Below are 19,027 nucleotides of genomic sequence, written 5' to 3'. Positions count from 1 at the left end.
GCCGAATGGCCTACTCCTGCACCCATTTTCTATGTTTCTATGTTTCTATCTTCGGAGTGCTGGTGCAGGATTCCCCAATAAGTGAACCTGCAAGTCGAATCAGTAGTAAAGAGGACAAAGACAGAGGCCAATGAATAAGATTTTGAATTGCAAATAATTCAGGATGTAAAAAGTTTGCTGTGGGTAAGGGAACATGCTTGAGTTGCATGCAGAGAATCCTACAGGTTTCCTGTTTCGTTTCTACAAAGAGGAACAGTGCAGAAAATAAGGTTTCCGCCACTTCTTGTAGGGAGAGCAAACGCAACATGTCCAAGCTGGGACCGCAATGCACAGAAGCCCCGCACTGTGGGACACGCACATGCATAACTAAACACTCATTATGAAAGTTAACAATCACACATGTACTTCACCATAAAACTGAAAATACTGGTTATGAACACAGTGCTGGACCGGTGCAGTAACATCACTAGAAAACTTTGCATACTGCATGTCAATTAGTTAATTAAATTTGCATACTGCATGTCAATTAGTTAATTAACTTTGCATTCTGCATGTTAATTAGTTGTCCATGTGGGCCTCAAACAGCCTGCAATTCAATGGAGACAAGGAACTGCAGGTGCTGGAAAACTAAACAAAACACAAAGTGCTGGAGGGACTCAGCGGGTCAGGCAGCATCTGTGGAGGGAATAGAAGACAAGACCTTTCTGTGGAATTCTCTGCCACAGAAGGTAGTTGAGGCCACACAGTTCATTGGCTATATTTAAGAGGGAGTTGGATGTGGCCCTTGTGGCTAAAGGGATCAGGGGGTATGGAGAGAAGGCAGGGATGGGATACTGAGTTGGATGATCAGCCATGATCATATTGAATGGCGGTGCAGGCTCGAAGGGCCGAATGGCCTCTACTCCTGCACCTAATTTCTATGTTTATATGTTTCAGACTGATGGAGTGGAGGGCAGAAAGCTGGAAGAGTGAGGTGGGGGTGGGACAAAGCCAGGAGAGTGATAGGTGGGTACAGGGGAAGGGGGGGGGGGGACTGGCAGACAGGTGGAGTCAGTGACAAAGGCTGGAGACAAAACATTGTTAGATACGGACAGAAGAGGTGAAGTGAAATGTGAAGCTGGGGGGGAGGGGTGTGGGTGGGTGGGTGGAGACAGGTGAGGGAGGAAGGGAGATGATGTATGGAGGAGGGGAAAGGAACAGGGTGAGGGGGGGGGGGAGGTGGGGAATGTCAGCTCATTGGGCTGGGTATCGAATGGGCAATTTAATGTTCATACCACTGGGTTCACAAGTTCTAGGAGTAGAATTAGGCCATTCGGCCCATCGACTCTACTCCGCCATTCAATCATGGCTGATCTCTCTCTTCCTCCTAACCCCATTCTCCTGCCTTCTCCCCATAACCCCCGACACCCGTACTAATCAAGAATCTATCTATCTCTGCCTTAAATATATCCACTGACTTGTGGCCTCCACAGCCGTCTGTGGCAATGAGTTCCACAGATAAACTACCTTGTGACTAAAGAATTTTTCTCCTCACCTCCTTTCGAAGACATCCTCTCCACATCCACTCTATCCAAGCATTTCACTATTCGGGAAGTTTCAATGAGGTCCCCCCCTTCTTAACTCCAGCGAGTACTGCCAAAGGAGGTAGTTGAGGCTGGGACTATCCCAACGTTTAAGAAACATTTAGACAGGTACATGGATAGGAGAGGTTTGGAGGGATATGGGCCAAGCGCAGGCAGGTGGGACTAATGTAGCTGGGACATTGCTGGCTGGCGTGGGCAAGTTGGGCCACTGTACGACTCTAGTTTGTGCGTGACCTCACTATAGCATAGATCAGGAACATGGAGAGGCCAAGCTTAGCATAGATGGGGCACCTTGGTTAGCATGGAGGAGTAGGGCCGAAGGGGCTGCATCCACACTGTATGGCATTATGTCTCTCTGTCACAAAGATAAGACAAAAGTGCACGCTGTTGATGAAACGCAACGATCATTTTGCATACATTCACCTCCTGCAACACAATATCTATGATAAAGATTATAGGCGTCACGGTGGCGCAGCGGTAGAGTTGCTGCCTCACAGCGCCAGAGACCCGGGTTCCATCCTGACTACGGGTGCTGCCTGTACGGAGTTTGCACGTTCTCCCCGTGGCCAGCGTGGGTTTTCTCCGGGTGCTCCGGTTTCCACCCACACTCCAAAGACGTGCAGGTTTGTAGGTTAATTGGCTTCGGTATGAATGTAAATTGTCCCTGGTGTGTGTAGGATAGTGTTAGTGTGCGGGGATCGCTGGTCGGCACGGACTCGGTGGGCCGAAGGGCCTGTTTCCGCGCTGTATCTCTAAACTAAACTGCTGGATGCAACACTCTCGCCCCACAGGAACCAGACGACAAACTGAAAAGCCACATCGTTCAAACCTTAACCACAAAGTGCTGCCACAGTTTCATCGGGTTAAAGATCTCTACGATACAGTAACAAGCCCTTAAGCCTGTCTGAAGAAGGGTCTCGACCCAAAATGTCACATCTACATGTTCTCCACAGATGCTGCCTGACCCGCTGAGTTACTCCAGCACTCTGTGAAACGTCACCTATCCATGTTCTCCACAGATGCTGCCTGACCCGCTGAGTTACTCCAGCACTCTGTGAAACGTCACCTATCCATGTTCTCCACAGATGCTGCCTGACCCGCTGAGTTACTCCAGCACTCTGTGAAACGTCACCTATCCATGTTCTCCACAGATGCTGCCTGACCCGCTGAGTTATGGTGCAGCAGCATCTGTGGAGCTAAGGAAATAGGCAACGTTTCGGGCCGAAACCCTTCTGGAAATAGGCAACGTTTCGGGCCGAAACCCGGAAGGGTTTCAGCCCGAAACGTTGCCTATTTCCTTAGCTCCATAGATGCTGCTGCACCCGCTGAGTTACTCCAGCACTCTGTGAAACGTCACCTATCCATGTTCTCCACAGATGCTGCCTGACCTGCTGAGTTACTCCAGCACTCTGTGAAACGTCACCTATCCATGTTCTCCACAGATGCTGCCTGACCCGCTGAGTTACTCCAGCACTCTGTGAAACGTCACCTATCCATGTTCTCCACAGATGCTGCCTGACCCACTTTTTTTCCTTACACACACACACACACACACACGTACGGTATCTGGGTACATGATCATGGCTGCAGAGAGAGTGTGGAGCGGGGGAACTGCCAGTAAGATTGGTATTGTTCTGTCTGGGACACATGACAATAACACACTGTTGAGCATACGACAGCCCTGAGGTGCTCCTGTGTTGATGGTCATCTTGGAGGAAGTGCTGTCGCTGTGACAATAGGTGCAGGAGTAGGCCATTCGGCCCTTCGAGCCAGCACCACCATTCAATGTGATCATGGCTGATCATCCACAATCAGTACCCCGTTCCTGCCTTCTCCCCATATCCCCTGACTCCGCTATCTTTAAGAGCCCTATCTAACTCTCTCTTGAAAGTATCCAGAGAACCTGCCTCCACCGCCCTCTGAGGCAGAGAATTCCACAGACTCACAACTCTCTGTGTGAAAAAGTGTTTCCTCATCTCCATTCTAAATGGCTTACCCATTATTCTTAAACTGTGACCCCTGGTTCTGGACTCCCCCAACATCAGGAACATGTTTCCTGCCTCTAGCGTGTCCAAACCCTTAATAATCTTATACGTTTCAATAAGATCCCTCTCATCCTTCTAAACTCCAGAGTGTACAAGCTGTAAATGACTTGCTGTAAAGGGGCGTGGGGCGATTGTCTAAAGGGTTGAAGCCAGCACTATATCTGGGATTGTATAAGAATTAGCTTTGCATTCCCATTCAGACCAGCGGACATTTCATGACTCTTCTGTTATTCCGTCTACAATTTGTTCAATGCTTCTATATTGATCATTAAAACCAGGGCAACCATTTCCTGCCTCTCGAATGAAAGCAATTTTTATTATGTTCACAAGTCAATAAGTGATAGGAGCAGAATTAGACCATTCGGCCCATCAAGTCTACTCCACCATTCAATCATGGCTGATCTATCTCTCCCTCCTAATCCCATTCTCCTGCCTTCTCCTCATCACCCCAGACACCCGTACTAATCAAGAATCTATCTCTGCCTTAAATATATCCACTGACTCGTGGCCTCCACAGCCGTCTGTGGCAAAGAATTCCACAGATTCACCACCCTCTGACTAAATAAATTCCTAGATTTGGTTTACAGCACCAGACACCGGGGCATGATGGTCTGCATCCCAGGGTCCTCAGGGAGGTGGCTCTAGAAATAGTGGGCGCATTGGTGATAATTTTCCAATGTTCGATCGATTCAGGATCAGTTCCTGTGGATTGGAGGATAGCTAACATTATCCCACTTTTCAAGAAAGGAGCGAGAGAGAAAACGGGGAATTACAGACCAGTTAGCCTGACTTCGGTGGTGGGAAAGATGCTGGAGTCAATTATTAAAGAGGTAATAATGGGGCATTTGGATAGCAGTAAAAGGATTAGTCCAAGTCAACATGGATTTATGAAAGGGAAATCATGCTCGACTAATCTTCTGGAATTTTTCGAGGATGTGACAAGTAAAATGGATGAAGGGGAGCAGTGGATGTAGTGTATCTAGACTTTCAGAAAGCCTTTGATAAGGTCCCGCACGGGAGACTGGTGACTAAAATTAGAGCACATGGTATTGGGGGTAGGGTGTTGACATGGTTAGAAAATTGGTTGGCAGACCGGAAGCAAAGAGTAGGAGTGAACGGGTCCTTTTCAGAATGGCAGGCAGTGGCGAGTGGAGTGCCGCAAGGCTCTGTGTTGGGGCCGCAACTGTTTACCATATATATTAATGATTTGGAAGAGGGAATTAGGAGCAACACTAGCAAGTTTGCAGATGACACAAAGCTGGGTGGCAGCGTGAACTGTGAAGAGGATGTTAGGAGGTTGCAGGGTGACCTGGACAGGTTGAGTGAGTGGGCAGATGCGTGGCAGATGCAGTATAATATAGATAAATGTGAGGTTATCCACTTTGGTGGCAAAAACAAGGGGGCAGATTATTATCTCAATGGGGTTAGGTTAGGGTGTCCTTGTACACCGGTCACTGAAAGTTGGCGTGCAGGTACAGCAGGCAGTGAAGAAAGCTAATGGAATGTTGGCCTTCATAACAAGAGGATTTCACTATAGGAGTAAAGAGGTTCTTCTGCAGTTGTATAGGGCTCTGGTGAGACCACATCTGGAGTATTGTGTACAGTTTTGGTCTCCTAATTTGAGGAAGGACATCCTTGTGATTGAGGCAGTGCAGCGTAGGTTCACGAGATTGATCCCTGGGATGGCGGGACTGTCATATGAGGAAAGATTGAAAAGACTAGGCTTGTATTCACTGGAGTTTAGAAGGATGAGGGGGGGGATCTTATAGAAACATATACAATTATAAAAGGACTGGACAAGCTAGATGCAGGAAAAATGTTCCCAATGTTGGGTGAGTCCAGAACCAGGGGCCACAGTCTTAGAATAAAGGGGAGGTCATTTAAGACTGAGGTGAGAAAAAACTTTTTCACCCAGAGAGTTGTGAATTTATGGAATTCCCTGCCACAGAGGGCAGTGGAGGCCAAGTCACTGGATGGATTTAAGAGAGAGTTAGATAGAGCTCTAGGGGCTAGTGGAGTCAAGGGATATGGGATGAAGGCAGGCACGGGTTATTGATTGGGGACAATCAGCCATGATCACAATGAATGGCGGTGCTGGTTCAAAGGGCCGAATGGCCTCCTCATGCACCTATTTTCTATGTTTCTATGTTTCTACACCCAGGTTCGATCCCGACCACGGGTGCTGTCTGTACGGAGTTTGCACGTTCTCCCCGTGACATGCGTGGGTTTTCTTTGAGATCTTCAGTTTCCTCCCACGCTCCAAAGACGTGCAGGTTTGTAGGTTAATTAGCTTGGTGTAAATGTAAATTGTCCCCTAGTGTGTTGATGTGCGGGGATCGCTGGTTGGCGCGGACCTGGTGGGTCGAAAGGCCTGTTTCCGCGCTGTATCTCTAAACTAAGCTTGGATGACAAGGTGTTAACGTGGCTTGTTCGCCAAAGTAACCTCTCCGTGCCAAAGAAAGTACAGCTCCACGGGCCTTTTAGAAAAATAGCTGGGGGATGAAGTGTAAAGCAGTAGACTTTACAGCATAGGTAAATATTAGTCCATATCCTGAATTCACTGCATGGGCGTACACGTAATGTGCCAAATGACCTCCATCCTTAACTCTGGTAAAGATATTCATATCTGGCATAAAGGCGTGTAACACGGAGACAGGCCCTTCGGCCCCACTCTTCCATGCTGACCAAGGTGCCCTATCTGGAGTTGTACACTCTGGAGTTTAGAAGGATGAGAGGAGATCTCATTGAAACATATAAGATTGTTAAGGGCTTGGACATGCTAGAGGCAGGAAACATGTTCCTGATGTTGGGGGAGTCCAGAACCAGGGGCCACACAGTTTAAGAATAAGGGGTAAGCCATTTAGAACGGAGACGAGGAAACACTTTTTCTCACAGAGGGTGGTGAGTCTGTGGAATTCTCTGCCTCAGAGGGTGGTGGAGGCCGGTTCTCTGGATGCTTTCAAGAGAGAGCTAGATAGGGCTCTTAAAGATAGCGGAGTCAGGGGATATGGGGAGAAGGCAGGAATGGGGTGCTGATTGTGGATGATCAGCCATGATCACATTGAATGGCGGTGCTGGCTCGAAGGGCCGAATGGCCTACTCCTGCACCTATTGTCTATAAATGTTGTTGTTGTACCTGCCTTAACTACGACCTCTGCTTCATATTAATTCTATCCCCTCTCACCTTAAACTTATAGAAACATAGGTGCAGGAGTAGGCCATTCGACCCTTCGAGCCAGCACCGCCATGTAATGTGATCATGGCTGATCATCCCCAATCAGTACCCTGTTCCTGCCTTCTCCCCATATCCCTTAATTCTGTTAGCTCTAAGAGCTAAATCTAACTCTCTCTTGAAAACATCCAGTGAATCGGCCTCCACTGCCTTCTGTGGCAGAGAATTCCATAAATTCACAACTCTCTGGGTGGAAACGTTTTTCCTCATCTCAGTCCTAAATGGCCGACCCCTTATTCTTAAACTGTGTGGCCCCTGGTTCTGGACTCCCCCAACATGGGGAACATTTTTCCTGCACCTAGCCTGTCCAATCCTTTAAGAATTATACCCCCTGGTTGTTGATTGCCCCTACTCTAATAGATTCTGTGCAGTACACTTGTCTAATTACTGAGTAGCCATTCACAATTCCAATACCATCTTTAGACTCAATGATTATTCCATTATAGAAGGTAGACAAAAATGCTGGAGAAACTCAGCGGGTGCGGCAGCATCTATGGAGCGAAGGGAATGGGCAACGTTTCGGGTCGAGACCCTTCTTCAGACTCTTTCACTATATTCCAGTATAGTTGGCTGAATAAGTGGTAATGAGTACATACAAGTGTAGCACAGGAACAGGCCCTTCAGCCCTCCTCCCCTCTTCTACCCTGCACCTCACCTGGACACACACCTATTCCTTTACCACCCACCTACCTACATTCCCTCCTCCAGCCTCACTATTTGCAACTCTTCAATCCAAGTTAGAACCAAACTTTTCATCTCTGGCCTTTGTCCATCTATCTGTCCCTCCACCCCCCCCCCCCCCCCCCCCCCCCCCACCACATTGGGACAGGCAGCATCTCTGGAGAGAAGGAACGGGTGACGTTTCGAGTCGAGACCCTTCTTCATACCAAAGATCTTTGCTTAAGACTGGATAGGGAGAAGGGAAACGAGAGATCTAGACGCTGATGTGGAGAGATAAAGAACAATGAATGAAAGATATGCAAAACAGTAACGATAATGAAGGAAACAGGCCATTGTTAGCTGTTTGTTGGGTGAAAACGAGAAGCTGGTGCGACTTGGGTGGGGGAGGGATAGAGAGAGAGGGAATGCCGGGGCTGCCTGAAGTGAGATAAATCAATATTCATACCACTGGGCTGTAAGCTGCCCAAGCGAAATATGAGATGCTGTTCCTCCAATTTGCGTTTAGCCTCACTCTGACAATGGAGGAGACCGAGGACAGAAAGGTCAGTGTGGGAATGGGAAGGAGAATTAAAGTGTCCAGCAACCGGGAGATCAGGTTGGTTCAGGCGGGATAAGCGAAGGTGTTCCGTGAAACGATCGCCCTGTCTGCGTTTGGTCTCGCCGATGTATAAGAGTCCACACCTTGAACAACGGAACAAGTTTATCTATAGTTTAGTTTAGTTTAGAGATACAGTGCAGAAACAGCCCCTTTTTGCCGACCGAGACTGCGCCGCCCAGCACTCTCCTACACACACCAAGGACAATTTACAATTTTACTGAAGCCAATTAACCTGTGGGAGGAAACCGGAGCACCCGGAGAAAACCAACGCGACCACGGGGAGAACGTACAAACTCCGTACAGACAGCGCCCGTGGTCAGGATGGAACCCGGGTCTCTGGCGCTGTGAGGCAGCAACTCTACCGCTGCGCCACCCCCTTTCACCAAAGATGCTGCCTGACCCGCTGAGTTTCTCCAGTACTTTGTGTCAACCCTCAAACCAAACCTAGTTTCTCCAATTGTGACAAACTGCACATTGCCCACTGTTTTTCCCACAATCTAAAACTAAACTGCTCCCTTGAAAGTTCTAGATGCATAGAAAATAGGTGCAGGAGTAGGCCATTCGGCCCTTCAAGCCAGCACCGCCATTAACTGTGATCATGGCTGATCATCCACAATCCGTACCCCGTTCCTGCCTTCTCCCCATATCCCCTGACTCCACTAACCCTAAGAACTCTATCTGACTCTCTTTTCAAAGCATCCAGTGAATCGGCCTCCACTGCCTTCAGAGGCAGAGAATTCCACAAAATCACAAATCTGTGTGAAAACATTTTCCTCGTCTCCGTTCCAAATGGCCCACCCTTTATTCTTAAACTGTGGCCACTGGTTCTGGACTCCCCCAACATCGGGAACACGTTTCCTGCCTCTAGCGTGTCCAATCCCTTAATAATTGTATATGTTCCAATAAGATATAACCATATAACAATTACAGCACGGAAACAGGCCATCTCGGCCCTACAAGTCCGTGCCGAACAACTTTTTTCCCTTAGTCCCACCTGCCTGCACTCATACCATAACCCTCCATTCCCTTCTCATCCATGTGCCTATCCAATTTATTTTTAAATGATACCAACGAACCTGCCGCTACCACTTACACTGGAAGCTCATTCCACACCGCTACCACTCTGAGTAAAGAAGTTCCCCCTCATGTTACCCTTAAACTTCTGTCCCTAAAGATGCCCACTCATCCTTCTAAACTCCAGAGTATACAAGCCCAGCCGCTCCATTCTCTCAGCATATGACAGTCCCGCCATGCCAGGAATTAACCTTGTAAACTTACGCTGCACTCCCTCAATAGCAAGAACGTCCTTCCTCAAATTAGGAGACCAAAACCAGTGGGTGCGGGACCAGCGCTGCATTGTTGCGACCCAGTGCTACATTGTTGCGACCCAGCGCTACAGTGTTGCGACCCAGGGCTACATTGTTGCGACCCAGGGCTACATTGTTGAGGCCCCGCGCTACATTGTTGCGGTCCAGCGCTACATTGTTGCACCGAGTCCGTACCAACCAGCGATCCGCGCGGAAACTGAAGGGAGCGGCAATCAACTGCCACGGATACAAATAAGTTCATACACAAGAAAGGGCAGATGCTGGTTGACAAAAAGTGAACACACAGTGCTGGAGTAACACAAAGATGCAGCAGAAATTTGGAAACGTCATCCCGTCACCCATTCCTTCTCTCCAGAGATGCTGCCTGTCCCGCTGAGTTAAAGAGTGCCCACGGTAGGCTCACGAATCACTACGGTAAACTTACGTTCTTACAGCGAGTTTAAATGTTTCAAATTTTAACTTCAAGAGTAAATTTGACTCGTGGAGATCTTTAATCATGTTTAACGTTTTCCAAGAGTTAACAAGTTTCACGGGTACCTGCTGTTAGCGCCACGAGTCGCTAAGTTGCGTCCATGAGTTCCGATGTTCCCGCTACGTTAATTGTGCGTGATTACCACGAGTTTAATTTGTTTTAAGCTCGGGGTCACTCGTGGGTCAACTCGTACCATGAGACAGGGGTTTAACACTATCCCACACACACTGGGGACAATTTACATTCACCAAGCCAATCAACCTACAAACCTGTACGTCTTTGGAGTGTGGGAGGAAACCGGAGCACCTGGAGAAAACCCACGCAGGTCACGGGGAGAACGTACAAACTCCGTACAGACAGCACCCGTAGTCGGGATGGAACCCGGGTCCCTGGCGCTGTGAGGCAGCAGCTCTACCCACTGCGCCATCCATAATTGTGATAAATTTTGTTTTATTTTTATTTGGAAATGAAACATTTTGATTGAGGTCAAAGTCGTATTGTGTCAAGGAGAGGTGATAGAGAAGCAGGCTGCCAATTGGACAGGACAACTTTTATTTGACATGCTGCGAGCTGGTTCCTCATGGAGATGTTGCCAGCGACCTATATCACTGCCCCTCGAAGAGGATGAAGAGCAAGTCCAGCAATGATCTGCACTAAACGCTGGCTTGGGCTCTAGGGGCCTTTAGGCCTGTTCCCATTTATACTTTGTGTAAGAAGGAACTGCAGATGCTGGTTCAAAGCGAAGATAGACACTAAAAGCTGGAGTAATCATAGAATCATAGAAAATAGGTGCAGGAATAGGCCATTCGGCCCTTCGAGCCTGCACCGCCATTCAATATGATCATGGCTGATCATCCAACTCAGTATCCTGTACCTGCCTTCTCTCCATACCCCCTGATCCCTTTAGCCACAAGGGACACATCTAACTCCCTCTTAAATATAGCCAATGAACTGGCCTCAACTACCTTCTGTGGCAGAGAATTCCAGAGATTCACCACTCTCTGTGTGAAAAATGCATTTCTCATCTCGGTCCCAAAGGATTTCCCCTTTATCCTTAAACTGTGACCCCTTGTTCTGGACTTCCCCAACATCGGGAACAATCATCCTGCATCTAGCCTGTCCAACCCCTTAAGAATTTTCTCAGTGGGACGGGCAACATCTCTGGAGAGAAGGAACGGGTGATGTTTCGGGTCGAGACTCTTCTTCAGACCGAGTGTTAGGGTAGAAGGAGATACATAGTTAAGGATCTTGATGGTCTGAAGAAGGGTCTCGACCCGAAACGTCACCCATCCTTCTCTCCAGAGATGCTGCCCGAGTTGGTTTTGTTTCAGCTGGAGGTGCAAATCTAAATTTTCTCAATTCTCCAATGAAAATCTAAATCTAAGGGCGGAAATTCATCGCTGATCAATTTTTTTGATTATTCTGAAAAGTCCAAATATTTTAGATAATAGACAATATTATCCTTCTCATCCTTCTCAACTCCAGAGTGTACAAGCCCAGCTGCTCCATTCCCTCAGCATATGTTAGTCCCGCCATCCCGGGAATTAACCTTGTAAACCTACGCTGCACTCCCTCAATAGCAAGAATGTCCTTCCTCAAATTAGGGGGACCAAACCTGCGCACAATACTCCAGGTGTGGTCTCACTAGGGCCCTGTACAATTACAAAAACATTATTTTTTATTTGAAGAAGGGCGTCACGATGACACAGCGGTTGAGTTGCTGCCTCACAGCACCAGGTACCCGGATTTGAACCCGAGTGCTGTCTGTGCGGAGTTTGCACGTTCTCCCCGTGACCTGCGTGGGTTTTCTCCGGGTGCTCCGGTTTCCTCCCCACACTCCAAAGACGTGCGGGTTTGTAGGTTAATCGGTTCACTGTAAATTGCCCCCTAGTGTGTAGGATAGTATAGGGATGATCGCTGATCGGCACCAACTAGGTGGGCCGAAGGGCCTGTTTCTTCGATGTACCTTAAAATTAAATTTTAAAACTAAATTTCAGGGACAAGCTTCTAACATCCTCAGACTGATTTGTCAAAGTTTAAAAAAAAGTTTCATTATAATTTCATGTTTCAGGAGCAGAATTAGGCCATTCGGCCCATCAAGTCTACACCGCCATTCAATCATGGCTGATCGATCTCTCCCTCCTAACCCCATTCTCCTGCCTTCACCCCACTGTCAGACAACCACTGTAATCCCAATATGTTTCAATGCAGTAATTACAATGCAGTAAGGTTACAATGCTGAGAACTATATTCTGCACTCTGTAACTTCCCCTCTGTAATCAGGCTTCTGAACGGTCCTTCCATGAGCTAGGGTACTGTCCAATTCACCTCTACCCCATTGCGGACATTGGACTTTGTCTCTGGAACTGATGCGCTACAATGCCGAGAACTTTCTGGGAACCATCATCTCCAAGGACCTTAAGTGGGGGGTCACCATCGACTCCAGAGTCAAAAAGGCACAACAGAGGATGTACTTCCTGCGGCAGCTGAGGAAGCACAATCTGTCACAGGCAATGATGGTCCAATTCTACACGGCCATCGTAGAGTCTGTTCTCACCTTCTCCATCATGGTCTGGTTTGGCTCAGCCACCAAGCACGACACCTGGAGGCTGCAGCGAATCGTCCGATCAGCAGAGAAGACTATTGGCTGCAACCTTCCCTCCATTGATGAACTGTACACTGCAAGGGCCAGGAAGCGAGCGGGCAAGATCATCTCTGACCCCTCTCACCCTGGCCACAAACTCTTTGAATCACTTCCCTCTGGAAGGCGACTCCGGACTGTCAAAGCTGCCACAGCCAGACATAAAAACAGTTTTTATCCACGAGTAGTTGCTCTACTCAACAGCCAAAAATCTGTAGCCTCCCGTTGATCTGGTATTTTGTTGGTTCACATGCTTGATCAATGGTGTTTTATCATTAATGTTTTATTATTATTAATGTTTAGTGTTTTCTGAGTCATTCGTAACTGTCACTGTATGTCATGTTGTTACTTGTGGGCGGAGCACCAAGGCAAATTCCTTGTATGTGAATACTTGGCCAATAAACTTACTTACTGACTATATTTTTTTTTTACCTCTATTTTATCATTGCTGAGGTGACCCGTTGTCTTGTCAAAAACATTTCATTGTACCTTTAACCCTGTGGTAACCTACATATGACAAATAAAACTGAAGTGAATGCACTCTGTATCTTCCCCTGTGCTCTAACTATTGGAGTGGAGTTTGACGATTGCAATGTGTGTAGTGTTGTTTGACCCCAATGGATAGCGTGCAGAGCAAAGCTTTTCACTGTACCTCAGCACAGGTGACAATAGTAAATCTGAACACACACCCATGGATCTTAGTGTTAAAAATAATGAGAGATCACTTTGAAGAACATGCGTTGGCAACAGAGTTTTGCTCCGTTTACACTGTAAATCAATCAACTCTCACAACCTCGGCTCCAACAAACATCAAACACTGTGTGACAAAAATATCTGTACACCGCAGGACCGCTCGATGTCTTGTCTTTCCGCTGACTGGTTAGAGCGCAACAAAAGCTTTTCATTGTACCTCGGTACACGTGACAATAAACTGAACTCAAACTGAACCGAAGTCCAAATACTGAGCAGCATTTCCACACCCAGACTCGGACAAAAACATTAAAGGCTACAAGTCCCCCCACATTCCCTTCAGTTGCAATCTTACTCTGCAAGAATTAAACATTGAAAACATGGCAATGCAAGTGTAATATCATCCTCTGGTCAGATTATCAAACTGTGGTAAACATAAAGACAAGTATTATCTTGGTTGACAGCGGCAATGAAAGCAAAGCTCACAGCTGGAAAACAACAGCCAGAAGGCTGGTTACTTGTGAACGAGCGAATGTGTACTGTTGTTCTCAGTGATGGCATCGCCATTGGTTACACCCGCAGGTAGTCATGAATGGGCTGGACATCGCAGCATTTATGAATGGCTGCTCATGTGACCAGCACCGGACAAGGGCCCGACTCACACAAACACACACTCACTCACACACTCATTCACACACCCTCCTCATAGACACACACACACACTCACCACCCCCACCCCACACACACTCACACCCCCCCCCACCCACCTCACACTCACCACCCACCAACCGCCCCCCCACACACTCACACCCCCCCATCCACACCTCACTCACCACCCACCAACCCCCCCCCACACACACACACACACGCACACCCCCACCTCACACTCACCACCCACACCTCACTCACCACCCCCACCCACACATTCACACCCCCCCACGCACACCTCACACTCACCACCCACCAACGCCCCCCCCCCCCCACACACACACGCACGCACACACACACACTCGCACCCCACGCGGCACACCCTACCCCCACACTAACCACCACCCCCCCCACACACACACTCTCACACCCACCCCACATACTCACCACCCACCACCCGCCCCCACACACACACACACTCTCACACCCACCCCACATACTCACCACCACCCCCCCCCCCTACACACACACACTCACACACACTCTTCTCATAGGCACCCACACAGACCCGATTACACAAGGACCAGACACAGATAACCTCACCCCCACAGACACACACAACTGCACACACCTGCCCTTCCCACGAGCTCCCAGCCACTAACCCCCACCCCCTGATGCCCCCCACCCCACCCCCCACAGTCTCTCCACTGACTGGTTGGCACCCAACAAAAAAATCACCCTGGTACACGTGACAATAATAAACAGACTAAACACTCCTGACATGTCCTTTCATGTCTCACCCCCCCCACCCCCCCATATGCTTGTACTTGCACCCCAGCTTTCTCCCCACCCCCGCCATCTCAATCCACAGCCCCCTCCCCGCCACTGATCCAGCCCAGCCCTAATGCCCCCTCCTCATCCCCTCTCCCACCCACCCCCCAATAATAAATCCTGCTCTATCCCTTTCCTGACTCACCTCCCCACCCCCAGAAACCCTCTCCACAACTTCCCCCATCCTAATGAAGCCCTCGCTCGGACCCTCTCCCCATCTGACAACCTCCCCTCACCGACCCCCCAATTACCCCTCCCCCATCACCAGCCCACTCCCCCGCTCTCTCTCCCCCTCCCTCCCGCCTTCTCTCCCCGCACTCTCCATCCCTACCCCAACCTTCTCACCTCCTCTACCTCTCCCTCCACCAGCCCCCCTCCCCTACCCATTACACCCAACTACTTACCCCCCCCCCCATCCCCGTCCTCAACCCGTCTCCCCTTCCTCCTCTCAACATCTGTCCGCAAATTCCTCCCTCTCCCTCCCTACACCCACTCCCCCATCTCCCCCCCAGCACAAAATCCACCACACATTACCCCCCCCCACCCCCTCCTGTCTCATCCTACAAACCACGCCCTCACTCTTTCCCCCACCCCTTTACCCACCACCAACCCACTCCCCTCCCCCACACATTGTCATTCAAAGCGGAGGGGAGGGGGAGGGGGAGGGGAAGGGGGAGGAGGAGAGGGGGAAATGGAGGGGGAGAGGGAGGGAAGAGGGGGGGGAGGGGGAAAGAGGGGGGAGGGGAGGGGGAAGAGGGGGAGGGGGAAGGGGAAGAGGAAGAGGGGAAGAGGGGGAGGGGAAGAGGGGGAGGGGAAGAGGGGGAGGGGAAGAGGGGGAGGGGAAGGAGAGGGAAGAGGCGGGGGAGAGGGAAGAGGGGGGAGGGGGAAAGAGGGGGGGAGGGGGAAAGAGGGGGGGAGGGGGAAGAGGGGGGGGGGAAGAGGGGGGGAGGGGGAAGAGCAAGAGGAAGCGGGGAAGAGGGAGAGAGAGGGAAGAGGGGGGGGAGAGGGAAGAGGGGGGGAGGGGGAAAGAGGGGGGGGGGAGAGGGAAGAGCAAGAGGAAGAGGGGGAGGGGAAGGAGAGAGGGAAGAGGGGGGGGAGAGTGGAGAGGGAGGGGAGGGGGGGGAGAGGGGAAGGGGGGGGAGAGGGGAAGGGGGGAGAGGGGATGGGGGGGAGGGGAAGAGGGGAGGAAGAGGGGGGGAGAGGGGAAGAGGGGGGGGAGAGGGGAGAGGGGAGAGGGGGGGAGAGGGGAAGGGGGGGGAGAGGGAAGAGGGAAGGGGAGGGAAGAGGGGGGAGAGGAGGGAAGGGGGGGAGGAGGGAGAGTGGGGGGGGGGGGGGGGGAAAGAGGAGGCGCGGGCCGCGGCCACTACTCACTGGTCTGGGTGCGATTGCTCGGTCATTTTGGTGGAGCGGCGGCGGACATGGTTGCAAACTTCACTGCTGAGTGTGAGTGTGAGTGCGAGTGTGAGTGTGAGTGTGAGTGTGAGTGTGAGTGTGAGTGTGGCGCCGGGCTGCGGGCCCGGGGAGCGGGAGGGGGGAGTGAGTGAGTGAGTGCAGCCTCCTCTCCCACTGCCCTCCCTCCCTCCCTCCCTCCTCTCCCCGTCCCTGCTCTCCCCTCCTGGCCGCTCTGCTGCTCCCGCTGGCCGCTCACATCCTGCCCGCTGCAGCCCAGCTGCCAATGCAACCGTGCAACAGCAGCCGTGCGGGGCCGGGGACACCCTTGCAGCTTGCAGCAGCCCAGTCTGTCTGTCTTCACAAACCCCTCTCTCACTCCATTTTGGATTCTCCAAAAAGGAAGCAGGGCGGAAGCAATGACATCAGCGGCGGCGATGCGGCCCGGAGCCGCTAACTACGCCGCGGCAAAGAGTGCGGCCCGCTCCCATTCACAAAAAACCGCCACCGCCTGCCTGCCACGGTGCAGCACTGGCTGGTTACATTGTAGCACTGGCCGGTTACATTGTAGCACTGGCCGGTTACATTGTTGCACTGGCCGGTTACACTGTTGCACTGGCCGGTTACACTGTTGCACTGGCCGGTTACACTGTTGCACTGGCCGGTTACATTGTTGCACTGGCCGGTTACACTGTTGCACTGGCCGGTTACACTGTTGCACTGGCCGGTTACATTGTTGCACTGGCCGGTTACACTGTTGCACTGGCCGGTTACACTGTTGCACTGGCCGGTTACATTGTTGCACTGGCCGGTTACACTGTTGCACTGGCCGGTTACATTGTTGCACTGGCCGGTTACATTGTTGCACTGGCCGGTTACATTGTTGCACTGGCCGGTTACACTGTTGCACTGGCCGGTTACATTGTTGCACTGGCCGGTTACATTGTTGCACTGGCTGGTTACACTGTTGCACTGGCCGGTTACATTGTTGCACTGGCCGGAGTCCCGGGTTCGATCCCGTCCACGGGTTCTCCCTGTGACCGCGTGGGCTTTCTCCGGGAGCTCCGGTTTCCTCCCACACTCCAAATATGTGCGGGTTTAAACATAGAAAATTTGGTGCAGTAGGCCATTCGACCCTTCGAGCCAGCACCGCCATTCAATACGATCATGGCTGATCATCCACAATCAATACCCCATTCATGCCTTCTCCCCACATCCCCTGACTCCGTTAGCCCTAAGAGCTAACTCTAACTCTCTCTTGAAAACATCCAGTCAATCGGCCTCCACTGCCTTCTGTGGCAGAGTATTCCACAGATTCACAACTCTCTGGGTGAAAACGTTTTTCCTCATCTCAGTCCTAAATGACCGGCCCCTTATTCTTAAACTGTGTGTGACCCCTGGTTCTGGACACCCCCACCATGGGGAACATTTTTCCTGCATCTAGCGTGTCCCATCCCTCAATAATTTTTTATGTTTCTATAAGGTGTCCTCTCATCCATTTACAGCCCAGTTTGTAGGGTGATCGGCTTGATGTAAATGTAAATTGCCCCTGGTGTGTGTAACAATGTGGCCCACACTGGGGCACTAATGCAACAACATAATAACACTGGCCCGCAACAATGTTACACTGGCCCGCAACAATGTAGCACTGGCCCGCAACAATGTAGCACTGGCCCGCAACAATGTAGCACTGGCCCGCAACAATGTAGCACTGGCCCGCAACAATGTCACACTGGCCCGCAACAATGTTACACTGGCCCGCAACAATGCAGCACTGGCCCGCAACAATGTAGCACTGGCCCGCAACAATGTAGCACTGGCCCGCAACAATGTTACACTGGCCCGCAACAATGTTACACTGGCCCGCAACAATGTTACACTGGCCCGCAACAATGTTACACGGGCCCGCAACAATGTTACACTGGCCCGCAACAATGTTACACTGGCCCGCAACAATGTTACACGGGCCCGCAACAATGTTACACTGGCCCGCAACATTGTTACACTGGCCCGCAACAATGTTACACTGGCCCGCAACAATGTTACACTGGCTCGCAACAATGTAGCGCTGGCCGCAACAATGTAGCGCCGGCCGCAACAATGTAGCGCCGGCCGCAACAATGTTACACTGGCCCGCAACAATGTTACACTGGCCCGCAACAATGTTACACTGGCCCGCAACAATGTTACACTGGCTCGCAACAATGTAGCGCTGGCCGCAACAATGTAGCGCTGGCCGCAACAATGTTACACTGGCCCGCAGCAATGTTACACTGGCCCGCAACAATGTTACACTGGCCCGCAACAATGTTACACTGGCCCGCAACAATGTTACACTGGCTCGCAACAATGTAGCGCTGGCCGCAACAATGTAGCGCTGGCCGCAACAATGTAGCGCTGGCCGCAACAATGTTACACTGGCCCGCAGCAATGTTACACTGGCCCGCAACAATGTTACACTGGCCCGCAACAATGTAGCACTGGGCCCGCACCGGGACACTCCAGTTTGACTTGAGTTGGTTGCAGTTCCAGTTCCAATTCCAGGGCAACAATGTTTCTTTGCTGTTGCTTTTTGCAACACATGCACAGAGGCCGGCGACTGCATTGGATGCTTTGCACTCCTCCCCCCTCCCCCATCCCAGCTTGATATTTATTTATTTTTGTTTCACTGGGCTTTGCAAGCGAGCGGGGCGCAGTGATACGGCGCCGCCACATCGGATGTGATTGCAGTCAGGTTGAGGCAGCGGCAGCGCACAGATCCCCCCCCACCCGGGCCACACACACACACACACCCGGCCCGCTCCCTCCCTCACTCCGCTCCCCGTCTAGAGCCGGGCCCCGCAGCGCAGCGCTGCCGCCACCGGGCCCCCGTGGACACGGTCTCCGCTC

The 19,027-nt window shown here is 50.9% G+C and overlaps 1 protein-coding gene across 3 annotated transcripts in view; it reads right to left on the bottom strand.

The window, feature by feature from the left end:
• spred2 (sprouty related EVH1 domain containing 2) overlaps positions 1-16,558 on the bottom strand; it is a 67,822-nt gene extending 51,264 nt beyond the window's left edge. The window contains exons 1-2 of one of the 3 annotated variants that reach the window (XM_033026328.1): positions 16,259-16,313; positions 16,121-16,219 (exon numbers count right to left, since the gene is read on the bottom strand). In XM_033026328.1, coding sequence (XP_032882219.1) covers positions 16,121-16,146 — 26 coding nt within the window. In that variant the 5' untranslated portion in view covers positions 16,147-16,219; positions 16,259-16,313. Of the gene's footprint in view, positions 1-16,120 lie in introns of all 3 variants that reach the window. The other 2 variants (XM_033026329.1, XR_004412955.1) reach the window with 2 other exon arrangements.
• Positions 16,559-19,027: the final 2,469 nt, after the last annotated feature.

This window comes from Amblyraja radiata, chromosome 8 (assembly GCF_010909765.2).
Source record: "Amblyraja radiata isolate CabotCenter1 chromosome 8, sAmbRad1.1.pri, whole genome shotgun sequence".
NCBI classification, from domain to species: Eukaryota; Metazoa; Chordata; class Chondrichthyes; order Rajiformes; family Rajidae; genus Amblyraja; species Amblyraja radiata.
Note: the sequence above shows the minus strand (reverse complement) of the source record. Positions and strands in the feature narration are given on the sequence as shown.